The sequence below is a fragment of the Pyrus communis genome, chromosome 16 (assembly GCF_041283825.1).
Source record: "Pyrus communis isolate YQ-2024b chromosome 16, ASM4128382v1, whole genome shotgun sequence".
Taxonomy (NCBI): Eukaryota; Viridiplantae; Streptophyta; class Magnoliopsida; order Rosales; family Rosaceae; genus Pyrus; species Pyrus communis.
This window is the reverse complement of record NC_142580.1, coordinates 3,210,001-3,227,065: the sequence shown is the minus strand read 5'-3', so window position 1 is coordinate 3,227,065 and position 17,065 is coordinate 3,210,001. Positions and strand designations below refer to the sequence as shown.

Here is a 17,065-nt window from a genome sequence, read left to right as displayed (position 1 = left end):
TACTGAATCAGTGTTTATGTAACAGCCACCTGGCTTTGAAGATCCAGCAAAACCCCATCATGTTTGTCAACTTCACAAATCTCTTTGTGGTTTAAAACAAGCTCCTCGAGCTTGGTGTGACAAGCTTCATCATGCTTTGCACTCTCTTAGGTTCACAGGGTCTCAAAGTGATCATTCCTTATTTGTGAAGAAATCTCCCACCTTGGTATTCATTCTATTGCATGTTGATGATATCTTGGTTACTGGTCTATCTCCTGCAGCTTGTCAATAAGTAATAGCACAACTCAGTGCTTTTTTTCCCATCAACGATCTTAGGGCACTTCATTATTTTCTTGGCATTGAAGTCAAAAGATCTTCCTCAGGTTTCTTCATATCTCAAACCAAGTACATCTTGGATCTTTTAACAAAAGCACACATGGAAGGAGCTAAACCTTGCAGCATTCCTTTTAGTACAATCAAACTTGATCATTCCTTTCATTTTCTTGAAAATCCTTCTGAATATCGATCATTAGTTAGGGCTCTTCAATATCTAACCTGGACAAGGCCTAATCTCAGTTTTGCAGTTAATTTGGTGTGTCAGTTTATGCACATTCCTCGAGTTTCACATATGTAAGCTGTTAAACGCATCATTCGATATCTCAAGGGTTCTCTTGATCTGGGTTTATGGTTTTCCAAGTGCTTCAAACCTCCTTCTTTTCATGCTTTTTCAGATGCTGATTGGGCATGGTGTTCTTTGGACAGAAGATCCACTGGTGGTTACTGCATATTTCTTGGAAATTCACTCATTAGTTGGAGTGTCAAGAAGCAACCAACTGTTGCTCGATCATCAACTGAAGCTGAATATCGATCTCTTGCCAACACAGTTGCTGATATTACTTGGCTATGTAAACTACTTGTTGGCATTGCTTATACTCTGCCTTGTTCTCCCCAGATATGGTGTGATAATGTATCTGCAATCTCCTTAGCCAAGAATCCTATCTTTCATGCTCGGACCAAGCATGTTGAGATCGATTATCACTACATTCATGAAAAGGTTATGTCTAAATAAGTCTCTGAGCAGTTTATTTATACACAGGATCAAATAGTTGGCATTTGTACCAAGTCTCTATCTAAGTCCAGGTTCTTGCTTCTGAGACACAAACTTCAACTGCGAGTTCCACAATTTCGTTTGAAGGGGGATATTAAGGACAAAAATATAATTACACCTACAAGAGATATTACTTAGAGGATAAGGAATCTTAGTAAGTTTTGGATGTTTTGATTTCTGTTAGCTTTAGCAGCTCTTGTATAAATACTCTAAGTATAATCTTATTCATTTAATCAATGGAAAATATTTTTCCTAATAGTTATTGCTTCAGGCCATGGGTCTATTGATTGATATGTACACATCAGTATGGCTCTACAGACACATCATCATGAAGGTTACACATCAGCAAGGCACACATCAGCGACACAGTTAGTTTGTTGAGATTGTAGGAAGGCTATTAGTCTGTTAGGATTGGTAGGGATATAAGAAAGTTAGTTGGTTAGTAGCTTATGAGTGAAGCAAAGAATAATTGTATAAATAACAAACACTTCTCTCTCTCTTCATTGTTCAAAGAATACAATCTTTAGTCATTCACTTTCTCTCTCTAAATTCTCTGCCATTGTTTTCCGTTTTGCTTATTCTGCCATGTCTTCAGTCAAGAAATGGCATAACATGTATCATGGCATAACATATCTTTAGCCATGTGCTACTGTAAAAAATTTATCATATATAAGCATATATGTGTTCAAATATGAACAAATTCAAAAATAAAAAAAACAAAAATAAAATAAAAATTTATCCCGTCCAGTCCCACACATAAACATTGTACCAAACAACAGACGGAACATAGGTAAGTTAGTGATTCAATCTTTTGGTTCCGTTCCGTCCAGCGCGTACCAAATGCAAAACGGAACAACCGTCCCGTTCCGTCCTGTGCGTACCAAACATAACACGGAACCTCTGTTCTGTCCCGTCATGTCCCGTCTCATCTGTGTACCAAACGGTACCTAATATATACATATATATATACATACATATATATATATATATATATAAGTGATAGGTACACGTAAACGTCAAATATTAATGTTATAAGGGTCAATGGTCCTACGTGTTCGATTCCAAATCTTTTTGCCTATTTGGTATCATCCAACTCAATTAATGGTTTATGAAACTAGCATCCATTGTTCTTAAATGTTTGTTTATTGAAGGAGAATGACTTATATGGTATGTGTATTACCACTATTATGGTGCTTCGTATAAATTTACCCAAATTCAAAGTTTCAGCCGGTGCCCCTTACTCTTGCTCGGGATAGGCGGCAGCCCACTACTCCTTCTCTCTTTCCTTCTTCCTTCCTTCCCTCCCTTCTCCTTTGTTATTTTCTTCTTTTCCTCCCCTCTCATCTCTTCTGCCTCTTCCTCTTCACAATATCTCACCCTCTCTTCTTTTCCCCTTTCCAATCTTCGTCATTTTTCTTTTATTCTAGACCTCTTCTAAGTTTTATCTCAATTTTCTTTTAACCTAGTCCAAATTATTCCTCAAGCTTGTCTTAGATTTGGGCTTCATGCCCATTATTCGACGTTTTTCACATGCTTTTTCTGCTTTCTATCATTAACTTTTGCTTCCTCCCTCCTCCTTAACTGTGATATTCCGTTCCCACCCCATCATGTGCTCAGATCGATGGGCTCCGATCAAAAATTGGACATCACATCCACTTTACTCCCTCACTTTCACTCCCCCAGCTGGTATGCCAGATCCCCATCGTGGCCAAATGCCATGTGGCCTCTCCTACATTAAGGGTAATCTACATACCTTCTTCTCAACCTCACTTTCTAATCCATAAGATACTTTGTTTGTATGCATTTGCAAGGGTTCCTGAAGAGAACTTAGATCCAATGTCCACTTTCTTGGTCCAAAGTTTGGCTTCCTCCGAGAACATGACAGCATGGGCGGTTTGGTTTATGCTGTTTGAGATTATGATTTTTTTTTTTTTCTTGTTTGTTTTTACAACGTTCGGGGCTAAGTTTGTGAAGTCCACCCGCTATATCTTGGGTTGGAGCTCTCCTTTTGCTTGAGCCTTCGGCTTTGTTTGTTGTTTTGCTGGCTCCTTTTGCTCCTTGTACTAATTTTTAATGGAAGTGATCTTGTTTGACCCAAAGAAGAAAAAGTCGTCCAATTGAAATTAATTGTATATCAGAAGCACAAGTCTGTCTCCTCAAGTAGCAATGTAAATGCAGACGATTACATGATTTAACGACACTTGGAAGGAGGTATCGATGTGTTCAACTCACATGAATGCAATGATAATATATATTTTTAGTGAGTTCAATACTAAACTGCAGGGACATCTTCGCATAAATTGATTAAGGTAAGAAATTACCAGATAACCTATAAGAAATTACCAGGAAAGGGCAATCCTGCATTCTCATGTGAACCTCGTGTCAAAGGGTTTCGCTCCAAGCTCTACAAATCTAATCCTCAAAAAATTACAGAGAGAAGAATTTTAAAGCTTACTGCTTTACTGAGAAAACATACGCAGGAATTGTTCATGAAGCAGCGACCTGAAGATAATGATGATGAACCGCAAATACATCCGAACAAAATGCAAGTGGCTATATATGCTCCTTGAAATACAACCCTTGTCGAAATCAACAACTCTTCTCCTTAGTTAATTAGAACACCTCATAATATAAGTAATTAAGTAGTACGAATGAGAATGTGACAATCAGGAATTACATCATATTTCAACGTCGGGCACTGCCAATAAGAAGGAAGTTGGATCGTCGGAGCCAAGTAGCGGCATATACTCTGATCCTCTCACATGAACACCAAAGCAAGCTACAGAAAGATCACAAGTTACTAAAAAGGATTTCTCTTATGGGATGAAAAAAAGAGTGATAGAAACTTTTACAAAGAAAAATAAGAAGTTATTAGGGCTCTGCTAGTATACATGCAAAAAAGATCGAATCACAATTTAAGATTATAATATGAATTCGGAATTTAGTTACGGTTGATTACTACTTCTGAAATGTTTTCAAAGTTTTCATGTCTTCTTATTCTCAATTTGTAGGGAGAGATACACTTGTATGGCTCAAAATTCAAGGACTCCAACTTTGTTCGAATTCACAAATTGGAAGGAGAAAATTTCCCTATGTTTTATCATTTCATTTAGTTATTCCCAATATTCAAGACTATATTATATAACCATATTCTAAAGCATGAATTCAAATGTATTTATAACAGTTTTGGACATCGAAACTATACCATTTTCTATCTTCATTACACTTTGAAGCATTGTATCCATTTTTGTCTTCATGTCATTGCTAGCTTCCATTAATGGAACAACCAGGGTCAGTTCCCTGTAAATTTCACGCACAAACTTGCATATCTTATTAGCAAATTCAAGTTCTCCATCTGAAATTCGACCAATTGCCAACCGCATCAGCTCTCCAGTCAAATCAGCAAGCTACAGTAGTACAACACTGAGTTACTCTTCTGATAACATAAACATGTATGTCGTTGAGAAATGGATGTAGAATGTGTTTATACAAAAGCTCTCGTTAAATCAAACAGGTGCATAAAGACATCACCTCCCAATGTATTAATTTCTAAGTGTGTGTGTGTGTGTGTGTGTGTCCCTGACTTACACTAACATATGTTTTTCTTTGATAAATACAGACAAAGTAAATTCAGTCCACTTAATCCCAAAACCATATTCAATTAATCAACTGGCATACAGTTTTCATTTCACACAAATAATTTAACCGCAAGTTGAAGAAAATACCCCGAGCAGATAATCAAGTACATTGATCTGCAAAGGTTCAAGAGACGGATCGCTGAGTGGCAGCAAGGTGGCATTTAGCTCCTCAAGATTTAAAAGAGTCCCAGTCCTGCAAAATTTACAGAAGGTTGCAGCTTCAACATATTCTTGTACCTGCACAAGTCCAAGCATAAACTGACAAGTGAATTAACCAGGTATTAACGGAAACCCGACATTTAGAAGCATAAGCAGGAGAACTCCACACTCACCCCAGGTGAGTATGCTCGTCTCAGCTTCCAAAAATCAGTCCCCTGCAGCTCTCTAACCAGCCGGGAAATGTACTGATCCGTCACAGCTACTAAATCCTTTTCAGCTTTCTGCAGGACTTCCTCTTTGTTGTGTTTACTGATTCTGTTCAAGTTCAAATTCCATAGCAACAGCATTTCAATGATGATATAAACAAAATTATAAAAATTAAAAACAAAAAACCAAAATCCAAAAAACAGAAACAAAATTTGAATCAAAAGGTCGCGGCTTTCTTACCTGTGAACCTGAAAGATGACCTTTTTGCTGTTAATGGTGATATCGCGACTTGCTTTTACGACCCTTTCCCGCTTGTCATTCTACAAAAAAAAGAGGCAAAAACCCACCTTGTAAAAACCTTCGAATCGCTCGCCGAGCTGCAAATTGGTGAAGTTTAAATTAGGGATTACGAGATTGTTGAGAGAATCGGCGTATTTGGAGAAGGCGTCTTTCATGGAGGAGGTTTCGGTGGTCGTCGTCCTCGCCTTTTTGGGTCCGCTCTGCGACGTCGTATCTGCAACTGTGAGCGAGCCAATTACTCCCAGTGTAAATTCCAAAAAGCTTAACTGGAAATAAAAATACACAGGGGAGAGAGAGAGAGAGAGAGAGAGAGAGAGAGAGAGAGAGAGAGAGAGAGAGATACTGGAGTGAAGGCGGTGGGGTTTGAGAGCCATCGCGAGAGATAGCCGCTGCAACTTCAACATCTATCCCCTTCCCTCCCACGCTGTCTGCAATTTCTAACGCCCCCTGATCACTGTGCTTTCTTGATGTCGTTTATCTAGCCGCGGACGACACCGCCCTTTATGTCGTCCATTATTCTTCGTCCCACACAGAGTGTTTTGTTTTTAAGCTTATTTTTAGCTATGTTCTAAAATTCGATTTTAATTTTACTTTGTTATCTGTAATTTAAAAGTTGTCGTTACATTTTCAGAAACTTAAAATTCACTTGACTTTAGCATTTAAAACTCAAATTTGATTTTATTTTGTCATCTGAAACTCAAAAGTTGTCTCTATAAATTTCAAAATTGTTCCACATTTATTTTAAATCTGTTAATTTTTTATATATGTTTGATTTAGATGCACTAGGCTAATTAATTTTCTTTTTATTTTTTTTTCATTTCTCCAATTTCTTTTAATTTAATATTTTTTATTGTTAAATGCTAAGAGGAGTAATAGTCAAATTTATTGAATAAGTGACATAGTTTTATTGAGTGTTGGGTCACATATATGTTTTAGTAAGCGACCATGAGTGTCAGGGAAAGAGAATCCACAACTCACAGTAAAACGAATAAATTTTAAGTTCGAAAAATAATGATTTTTGAGTTACATATGTAAAGTGAGATCAAAATCAAGCTACAAGAGAAGAGACGTAGTTGTTTTTATCTTGTCTACTTGAATCTTTTCAAAATGTCCTCAACCCGACGTCGTTTAAGGCCATCTCTTGCTTCATTGCCAGTCGCGGCAAAACAGTAAACAAAAGCATCTTTCCCCTCCGCAACGCTGCTAGCTGCACAGCCACAGAAACGACAAAGGAGATGGTGACGCTGATTGTGGCGACGACGACCGACCCGGCCTCCATCAACCCGGCCAATGCCCTCCTAGCCATGCCTGGGTGGGACCCCTCCCCTTCCTGTTTACAGGACATGAAGGGGTTTGCTAATGGAAGAGGAGGAGTGAGGGTTTTGCTGCACAGCAGGGGAATTGTGGAAGAAGACGACTTGGACAGGCGGTGGGAGGAGGCCACCGGTGAGCGAGTCGACGAGGTGATATTCCTGAGCAAACACACCGCCGTCTCCAACCGGCCGGCACTGACCGTACACCCGATCGGAATTCCTCATCTGCGTGAAGGCGAGGCTGGGCCGCAAGGCGGGAAGCCGGGTTGGGCTGCGCCGCCGAGCCCCCGCATTGGACCCTGGCTCAGGCACCTGAAGAAGCTTGCCCAAGCCCACAACTTGGTTCCTGAGTTCGAGGTTTCTTTCTCACTCTCTTGATCTCCTTTTTTAATGCTCGTCATCTGTTTGTGTAAATGTGTGCGTGTGAGTCTGTGTGTTCATATTTTATACTGTTGTGTATGTTTGAATGTAGATTACATTGGAGGGTACGCATCATGGACCGGTAACGCATACGCCCACTATGTTCTTAGAGATTGGTGAGTTTTTGATGAACCCCATTGCTTTTATGCTTTTCATTCTGGAACTACATTGCATGATGCTATTTGTTCTTTTTGTTGGAAGGGAAAATTATACATATTTCCATTGCGCGGCATGAATTTTTACTTTCCTCCAATGCGTTTTTAGTAATCTTATGAACATCTTTTTTTATACCTTTTGATGATCAGTTCGTGGAATTGATTTATTTCGTTCAAAGGGTAAAGTTTACTGCTTCTGCTATTTCTAGTGTTTGTGTTGTAACTGCTCGGTCTGAAGTTTCGGTATATGACATGGTTTTTCGTATTTTATATGCACTTGAGGGTTTCTTTGTATTTTTGATTTGTTCCTTCTGGTTGATATAGGCAGTACAGATGAGTACTGGAAGAGGCAGGATGCAGCACAAGTTATTGCTCTAGTTAAGTAGACAGTTAACAATTTCAATCATTTGAGCAAGAGTCATTGATACGTCCTACTGTTGAATAAATACTTTCCTCTTCGTAATGGTTCTAGTTTTCCCTGATCTTTAAAAAAATAATAGAATAAACAACTCATGAGAGTAAATTGGTGGCAATTTCTGTTCTTGCAGTTGGTTTGGGAAGGACTTGGGCTTGGAGGAGGAGCTGCTGTTGGAAACTGGAACGGGTATATTGATTTTCATGAAAAGCTCACGTCTTTGTTTGCAATTTTAATCAAAGTTTGATGCTTCTCTAACTTCATTTTCTATATTATTGGCGATCTAGGGAGAAGGATAAGAATAAAGTTCTTCTTGGATTAGGTGGTGGACATTATGCTCCTCGGCATATGGATATAGTCCTGTAAGTTATGGCATTTTACAGTTTGCTCATATCCAGCTTTATTCTTTGTTTCCTTCTTTTGCGGTTTGATGCATCACTTATTAACTGTGAACTGAACCTCATCATTTTGATTGATTGTGTTGAAGTAAATAGGTAAATAATCTGCTAAAAACAAATGGGATTACCAGACTATAGATGGCACTTTCTTCATCTCTCTCTTTCCCCCCTTCTCCCCCCCCCCCCTTTTTTCCTCCTTCCCTCTTCTCGCATCCCCTTTCATCCCTTTGAAATTTGTATGCGTTACATTTACCTTTTTTCACATGTGAAAGTCACTTATTCTGTGAATATCTTATACTAGTCTATCTGATTGCTGTCTGGATTTAATATGTAATATAGAAATATTTATGATAGATATAGTGAAGAGTTTGGTTTACTCCGTGAACATAGTCCCGTTCTTTGCAAGTACAGGAAAGACGGGGTGTGGGTAGGCCATCTACTTTCGGGTTATTCCTTGCCGATGGAAGATCCAAATCAGTCCAAAGCAGGAACAAATGCAAAAGATACGAAAGACATTGGTGGAACTTGGAAACACTCAATCAAAGCAGCATTTGAGGCTACCCAGTCGGCTTTCCCTAGTGGGGAAGTTATAGCTCATCTTGATCAAAAGTAAGTTAGGTCTTTGTTAATACGTGACTTGCATATCAAACATTTTTAGGTCCCAAAAGATGTAATCTGAAACACAAGAAGGTTGAAAGCTACAACTCTTAGGCAAGCCGACATTTGTTGATTGCATGAGAGATTTTGTTTTCGCTTGCATAAGTATTATTCAAAGGTTATCTTATACAACTTTTGATTGTTGATTGCAGGAGTTTCAAAAGTTGGCAAAAGAACGCTATAACGGCTTTCTTAGGCGAGCAGAACATCAAAATTGGCAAACCCAACGATTTCTACTAGATTCGATGAATTTCTTTGCATATATAGTTTGATTTTTAACGATTTCTACTAAAACTTGGATGAAACGGCAAGCAAATATGAATTATAAATGAAATACATATTTTTCCAAATCAGTTTGTCATTGTGATGGAATGTTGCATCTGAGGCTTGAGTTGAGCCCACAAAAAATGCTTGGGCTTCCGGGCTTCATCATAAAAGGCATGGGCCGCCTTGCGCTGGAAACAATAATACGGAGTCGTCCTGCGGCCGGACCGAGCTAAAAATTATTGAAAATTATGGAGACCCAATTAATGTGGTATTCACTTCTCATCTTTATTCTATCAAGTTTTCTTCGGCTTTAATTGCTTACTCTATACCTCATATTCGGAATTTTTAGGTTTGTGCAATGTTTTAGTTCTCTCTATTGAATTTAAGGCCTTTCAGTTTTTATGCGCATTACTCCAATGTCTAATGTATAGAGTTCAAATTGCCTATGCATGTGAGAGGTCCTCCAACACATGAAATTATAGCTCCGCCACTGAAAGTTGTAACATAAACGTGCAAGAAAAGGCATGCAAACTAAAAACTTAAAACTATGTTAAGTTGTTTCCATTCATTCTTTCACCCTCCAAGCACACAATAAATAAATAAATAAATACAAAAGCTAAAAAAATGTAATTATTCAATTTGTAGGGAGAGATACACTTGTATGACTCAAAATTCAAGGACTCCAACTTTTTTCCAATTCACTTACTGAAAGTAGAAAAATTCCCTATGTTTTATCATTTTATTCAGTTATCCTAATATTCAAGACTATATTATATACCCATATGGTCCATATTCTAAAGCATCAACTTGAATTAATTATCACAGTTTTGAGCATCGAAACAGATCTGATGCAAATCAAAAAGAAAGAGCCTAAGGGAGCGAGAAAGAGAACCAGGGTTGGTGATTCAAGTTACTCTCACTCCTTCGATACTTTCAAAGCGTGACTATTGCCTTTTTTGGTAGTGATCAAACTTTCCTAGGAAGGTGGAAATACTGGTAATTTTAGTCATTAGAGTTGGATTACTGATTTGCAGAGAGGATGACAAAAAATATTAGGCACTAGTTTATCATTACTTATATGGAATTAATAATTCAATTTCTCATTCGTGATTCCAACGTTTATTAAACATGAGTACTGAGATTAGTATAATTCCAGATTTCTCCTATGCTACACATGGAAAAAATAGAGATGAGTTACTACTAGGTAACTAGTTGATATGCGATATGTCAAGGTTTATAAATACTAGGGAACTAGTTGATCCCATACACTTCCTTTCTTTCTCTTCCTCATTAATGACTTCTCGACCCCAAATAAACAAAGATGTCATACGTCTAAATAAGCAAACCCTAGAACCTTTTTTTTTCTGTCACAAGGTGACGTTTTATTACCAACACACCGCATATACAAGAGTGGAGGCCTTAAAAACACATAAAGCACACAACAACATTGGCACCTCCAAAACAACTACAAACGAAAAGCCCAACCTAAAAGATGAGCTCTAAACAGAAAAACACACAAAGAAACCCTCACACACAAATAATGGGTCGCCGCCGACCTTGGCTATGGCTAGAGTGACAAAACGATTTACCAAAATTTGAAAAACTCGCTCACAAGGAGAAGAACTCTCACACACAGATAAAGACTCACACAGAGAGAAAAAAAGATGCAAACCCTAGAACTTTAGCCCGGAACCATGCAACTTGTCTTGAGTAATGGAGTCTAGTTTTTTCACCATCTCAGTGGTCAAATAATTCGTCCAATCTCCAACTTCACCTTTCCTAAAGAATGCACTATTCTCCAAACCGGCCGGCAATTTCCCACTTTTATTCACAACCAAATTGCTTAAATTGTCAAAACTACACAACCTTAAGATACCGTCCACAATTCCATGCGTCTCTTCTTCCGGGGAAAATGGGCACCCCAAGAACTCGGCCAGCCTCCTCAGTTGAAGAGCGGGCTCTTGTTTCATTTCCTCAAACTTGATGAAAAATGCACTTTCAGGCCTCTTTAAGCTCTCCTTCCAAAACCCTAGTACATGATCCCAAAAGGGTCCGAACGAACTCACTCCCCGGCAGAACTTATCGAACGCTTCGTAAAGTGACATGGTTCCACTACCCACGGGTCTCAGTTTGTTCACGAAGTGCCAAAGTGAAACAAAAGCATCTTTAGGATCTCTACACAAGTAAACAACTTTGCAACCGGAATGTTTGACAGAATCCGGCAGAGAAACATACGGTAAATGAGTCGAAAAGAGCCTCGGAGGGGCCAGGGAGGAGAGGTCAGGAAGTACCTGTTTGTCAGTGTAGACATCTAACTCCAAAGAGGGCACAAGAACATGAGGGTTTTCTGTGAGCAAAGGGTGTCGCCGAAGGTCCAGATAGTGCGCTCGTTTCACTAGGGCAAACAAAATTGCCTTCAGCCAAGTCGTGCCTGATTTGGGAGTGGTAACGAGAATGATATCAGATTCTAGGGCTCGAAAGTGTTTCTGGCATGCCAAAACTCCCTGCATGTGCGCAGTTGCCTGCCAAAAACCTTGGTACTTGTGTAGGCTATTTCCAATCCAACCTCTTTCTGTAGGTAGAGAGGATATAAGGTCTTTGTCTTCTTGGCAAGGTTCATTTTCTTGCAAGTATCGGGGAACAACAGGAGGAGGAGGTTGAGGTGTTTTCATGGTATATTCAGAATAGGAAAGGCGCAGAAGAGGGGTGTTAAAGGTCGTGGCTGTTTTCTTCAAGGGTTAACTAGCATATATAGTTTGATCCAACATATAGTACTCAACCAGCCACAACATAATCTCCTGGCTCAAATTTTCCAACCACAAAATATTATAAAAGAAAAAAAAAAGGACATTGCATGTGCATATAATGATATAAGGAGTTGGGATACTCCTCTTATTGTCAATGAATGTTATGATAGAACCTCAACTTCTTTCAAAATCCACCTAACGTAACATGAGCAGTATTAATTTAAAGAAATTCTAAAGGATTAATATGATTGAAATGATTTGATTTATGTGATTAATCTTGCCATCTTGGCACGGTATTCATCACTAAACCTGGGGCACATGCATGGTTGAAGACCGGAGGAGCAGCTAGAGTGTAGGATAACAGTTATTTTGTTACATGAATTCACAAATACGCACTGACGGGATCAAAGCACCGACGATGTCGTTCCACATCAATGGGTTTAATTAGCCCAAACAGTACAAGTTGGTGTTGAGAGCATGTAATTTCCCATGCATGCCAATTTGGTATCACCCAACTCATGAATGATTTATGTTAAACTAGCATTCATTGCTCTTAAATGTTTTCTTTATTGAAGGAGAATGACTTATATGACATGAGTATTACCACTATTATAATGTTTCATGTCAATTTATGTTCTTAATTATATTATTAGCACAAGACTTTACAGTAACAATATATTCGTACTATGTAAATTGTTATATATTCTTTTGCCGCCCACCCTGACCACAATCAGATGGCACATCTTTTCATTAGAGACTTTAGTTTATTTAATGAATGTTATTAAAAAAACCATAAATTGATTACTTTATTTAGTTTATTTACTGCATACGTTTGACATAAGACATTTTGCCAATAATAGAAGATATTGCATGTAATCATTTCAATCGAAAAGCTAATTTGCTAATAATTGAAGATATTGGATGGAATCATATCTATTAAAAATTAAAAAGCTAATTTCAATGGGAGTAAATTGTAGAAATGGTTCATCAACTTTAATAAAATTGGACCAATGGTCTCTCAACTAAAATTTTATTACCATTAGTCCCTAAGCTTATCAATACGTGTAGCTATGGTCATTTTCGTTAACTCCGTCAGAATTTTGTCAAAATGAGTTTTAGTTGAGGGACCATTGCTCCAATTGGGTTAAAGTTAAGAGACCATTTATATAATTTTTCTTATTTGATTTTCCATATTTGCCCCTTGATTTAGCCTTACGTGCATAATACATGACTCATTTTAACGAAAGTTCTAACGGAATTGACAAAAATGATCATAGCTGCACGTTTTGATGACTTGAACAACCAATGGTAATGAATTTTTAGTTAAGGGATCATTGCTCCAATTAGGTTAAAGTTGAAGGAACATTGCTACAATTTACTCTTTCAGTGGCAAAGTTGGTGTTCTACTTTCAAAATTTATTGATTTAAGGACAATATGTTAAGTAATGTTAAGAAGACTAAATTTGTAAACAAAATTTTGGAAACTAAAGAACATGGAAGTTGATGATTAGTTAATTACTTGGGTGGCGTTGATAAAAATGTACTCATTCCTATTGGTGACACATCATTTAATTTGTAAATTTTATCTCTAAATTTAGTCTTTCTAACATTACTATTTTTGTTTCTTCAACATCAAACAAATAACTTATAAGAAATTACCAAGAAAGGCAAATCCTACGCTCTCATGTGAACCTCGTGTCAAAGGGCAATACGTCATTGGATCAAGCTGCACATAACATTCTTTAATATATATATATATATATATATATATATATATATTTATATAAATGATAGGTATTAGGTACATGTAAACGCAAAATATTTTATATATATATACATATTTATTTATATATATATATATATGTGTGTGATAGGTACACAATATATATATATATATATATATATATTTATTTATTTATATAAGTGATATGTACACGTAAACGTAAAATATTAATGTGATAAGGGTCGATGGTCCTACATGTTTGATTCCAAATCTTTTTGCCTATTTGGTATCATCCAACTCGATGAATAATTTATGTTAAACTATTGGAGGAGAATTGACTTATATGGTATGTATATTACCACTATTATGGTGTTTCATATCATCTTATGTTCTTATATTATTAGCACGAGATATTACAGTTACAATGTATTCATGTTATGTAAGTTGTTATGCATTTTTTTTTGTCGAAGTTTGAGGTATCCCTTACCTTGAAGGGTAAGACTAGTCATGGGTGTGGCATGGAAAGGCTAAAGGCATTTCAATCCGCCCTGAGAGCAGCTCCAGCGTGTGCTGGAGCCCGAGGGACAGGCGAGGGAACAGGGCCAGAGAGCCCGAGCAATCAAGCCCAGTGTGTGCTGACAAGGGAGCCCGAGCAGGCCCGTGAAGAGTTGACAGCCCGAGAGCCCGGAGTGGGTTTAATGCAAGGCTGACGTCAGCCATGTTTTTTCTTCTATTTTGCCTCAGTCGCTGGAGCCCACATGCGAAGCTGCGTCAGTGACCGTTGGAGGCCACGTGGCACCTTGGCGTCCGTTGGATCTCAATGGTTATTTGTTTTATACCGTTGGATTTCCAACGGTAATAATAATTTTAAAACCTTATTTAATTGCAACCATTGGATCTGAGATCAACGGTCCACATTATTCACCTTTATAAATTTAAAAATAATAATTTAAAAATCAGAAATCTTACCGTTGTGCCATGTGGCACAATTTGGAGTGTTGGAATTCAAATTTTTTTTAATCCAACAGCAGAGATTAATTAGGTAAAAAAAAATTTAAAATGTAAAAAAAATTAGAAAAATTAAAAAAAAAAGATGATTTTACTTTTCTATAAATACCTTCTCATTATCTTCTACCTTACACCACAATTTCATATTTTCTCAACTACTTTCAACCACATTCCTATCTTTCTCTCAAAGTTTCAATCCAATTTTTTCCAACAAAATGACTCATGATGCAGGTACGAATTGGACACTTCTTGAAGATGTTGCGTTGTGTACTAGCTGGGTTGAAGTTACTCATGATTCATTTACGGGTAATGAGATGTAGTTGCGAGAAATGTGGAGTCTTATTCGTACCAATTATCTTCAGAAAATGGGTGGGAAAAGAACCAAAGAATCGATGTCTAGTCGTTGGAAATTACTTAGCCAATCGTTTAGTAGTAATCTTCGAAGTGGGGAAAATTTAGTGGATCAGGTAACAATATATTATTTATTTGTTTGTCTTATTTATTTGTTAGCTACTTTGATTATAATTATTTGTTTGCATTATTTATTTGTTACCTACTTTCATTATAATTATTTGTTTGTATTATTTATTTGTTACCTACTTTCATTATAATTATTTCTTCTCCAGCATTGTGTAGGAACTTCAAGCACAAGCTTGGTATAATGCCAAAACCAAAAGCAAAAACAAATCATTCAACCGGTGGGAATGTTGGAATATTGTCAAAGATTGTCCTGAATTCAGAGTTGTGCATGTTGGTCCAGAAGTTTTCATGAACAGCACCCCTCTACACTCTATATCGGATCATTCAACCGGTGGACATGTTCATGGAGATGACGCAGAAGAAGTGCCCGAGACGCCCGCCCCCCCCGGAACAAGCGTCAAGGTTGACCCGTTATCCAATTAGGCCTCAAGGTAAGAAGGCTTCAAAGAGAAAAGGGAGTGCTTCCAAGAATGATTATGCAAAGTATATGGAAGAACTTGCTCGCCAAGGTGAATTGACTTTGCCGCGGGAAATGGCGAAATTTGAGGCTGATAAGGCTACAGAGGAGGCAAAAGTTGCAGCTGTTGAGAGAGAATTTCAAGCTAATGAGAGAGAAAGAGAACTACTTAGGCAAGAAAGGGAACAGGTTAGAGAAGAAAGAATGGCTCAACAAGATCATGACATTATGAACACGCCTTTAGAAAGGAAGTCTCTAAATTCTAAATATTTTTGGAAGTCAGAGAAAACGGACGTGGTGCAAAGGAGGCGTGCAAGAGAAGCGAGAGTAAGAGGAGATCGTCCTAGCATGACAAGAGAAGATCATCCTAGCATCACAAATTGGTTAGGTGATGATGAATAGAGTACTTTGGGTTGTAATTTATTATTTATTGAATAGAGTACTTTATGTTGTTTCCATTTTATTGAATTTAGTACTTTATTTAAAGTGAGAGTAAATTTATTTAATTTGGTAATTTATTTATACTAAGAGAATCTTTATTCAAATGACATAAACACACCAAATAATACGAGATCTTTATTCGATCTCCGTTTTTAATGCTCGTCATCTGTTTGTGTAAGTGTGTGTGTGTGAGAGTCGGTGTGTTCATATTTTATACTGTTGTGTATGTTTGAATGTAGATTACGTTGGAGGGTACGCATCATGGACCGGTAACGAATACGCCTACTATGTTCTTAGAGATTGATGAGTTTTTGATGAACCCCATTGCTCTTATGCTTTTCATTCTGGAACTACATTGCATGATGCTATTTGTTCTTTTTGTTGGAAGGGAAAATTATACATATTTCCATTGCGCGGCATGAATTTTTACTTTCCTCCAATGCGTTTTTAGTAATCTTATGAACATCTTTTTTTATACCTTTTGATGATCAGTTCGTGGAATTGATTTATTTCGTTCAAAGGGTAAAGTTTACTGCTTCTGCTATTTCTAGTGTTTGTGTTGTAACTGCTCGGTCTGAAGTTTTGGTATATGACGTGGTTTTTCGTATTTTATCTGCACTTGAGGGTTTCTTTGTTTTTTTGATTTGTTCCTTCTGGTTGATATAGGCAGTACAGATGAGTACTGGAAGAGGCAGGATGCAGCACAAGTTATTGTTGAATAAGAAGAGTATCCAAGATAACTCTAATGATCCCAAGAAGAAGAAAATAGAGCACACTCTTAAAGAAAGCTCACAAAACAAACTAATTAGCAAAGCTTTTCTTATTTAGCTCTAGGCTTTGTTTTTCCTTGGATAATATACAATGCTTGGGGACTTGGGTATTTATAGCAAACCAAATGAAAGCTACACCACACACTTAATTAAACTAAGTTTATTTACAACCACACAAAACACATTAATTGCACCTAATTATGTTGTTTTCCACACAACCTTACCTAACTTTGCAATTGTAAGCAATTACATCATTAAACTAGATATGGACTTGGGCTTTAGATTGGGTTGTGGATTACTTATTGTTTTGGGTCGACATTGATTCTCAACACTCCCCCTCAATGTCAGCTCTCATCCTTTGCACTGTGCTGAGTAAACAGCGAAAAATTTCGAGCTTGCCTGTACTCAAACTTTTTGTGAACA

At 37.4% G+C, this 17,065-nt stretch overlaps 2 protein-coding genes and 1 pseudogene across 3 annotated transcripts; 1 reads left to right on the top strand and 2 right to left on the bottom strand.

The window, feature by feature from the left end:
* Positions 1-3,570: 3,570 nt before the first annotated feature.
* LOC137732057 (uncharacterized) lies at positions 3,571-5,927 on the bottom strand. Its single transcript, XM_068471353.2, has 7 exons — positions 5,735-5,927; positions 5,502-5,611; positions 5,332-5,411; positions 5,058-5,199; positions 4,813-4,962; positions 4,293-4,494; positions 3,571-3,866 (listed from the first exon to the last, which is right to left on the bottom strand). The coding sequence occupies exons 1-7, from the start codon at positions 5,793-5,795 to the stop codon at positions 3,766-3,768; spliced, it is 846 nt and encodes a 281-aa protein (XP_068327454.1). The 5' UTR covers positions 5,796-5,927; the 3' UTR covers positions 3,571-3,765.
* A 585-nt stretch (positions 5,928-6,512) lies between these two features.
* LOC137731747 (D-aminoacyl-tRNA deacylase) lies at positions 6,513-9,099 on the top strand. Its single transcript, XM_068470940.2, has 7 exons — positions 6,513-7,061; positions 7,177-7,240; positions 7,604-7,656; positions 7,828-7,883; positions 7,982-8,056; positions 8,504-8,701; positions 8,902-9,099. The coding sequence occupies exons 1-7, from the start codon at positions 6,627-6,629 to the stop codon at positions 8,987-8,989; spliced, it is 969 nt and encodes a 322-aa protein (XP_068327041.1). The 5' UTR covers positions 6,513-6,626; the 3' UTR covers positions 8,990-9,099.
* A 1,272-nt stretch (positions 9,100-10,371) lies between these two features.
* Positions 10,372-11,770, bottom strand: LOC137730722 (cytosolic sulfotransferase 12 pseudogene; annotated as a pseudogene). Its single transcript, XR_015957582.1, has one exon. The product of XR_015957582.1 is annotated as a cytosolic sulfotransferase 12 pseudogene (transcript).
* Positions 11,771-17,065: the final 5,295 nt, after the last annotated feature.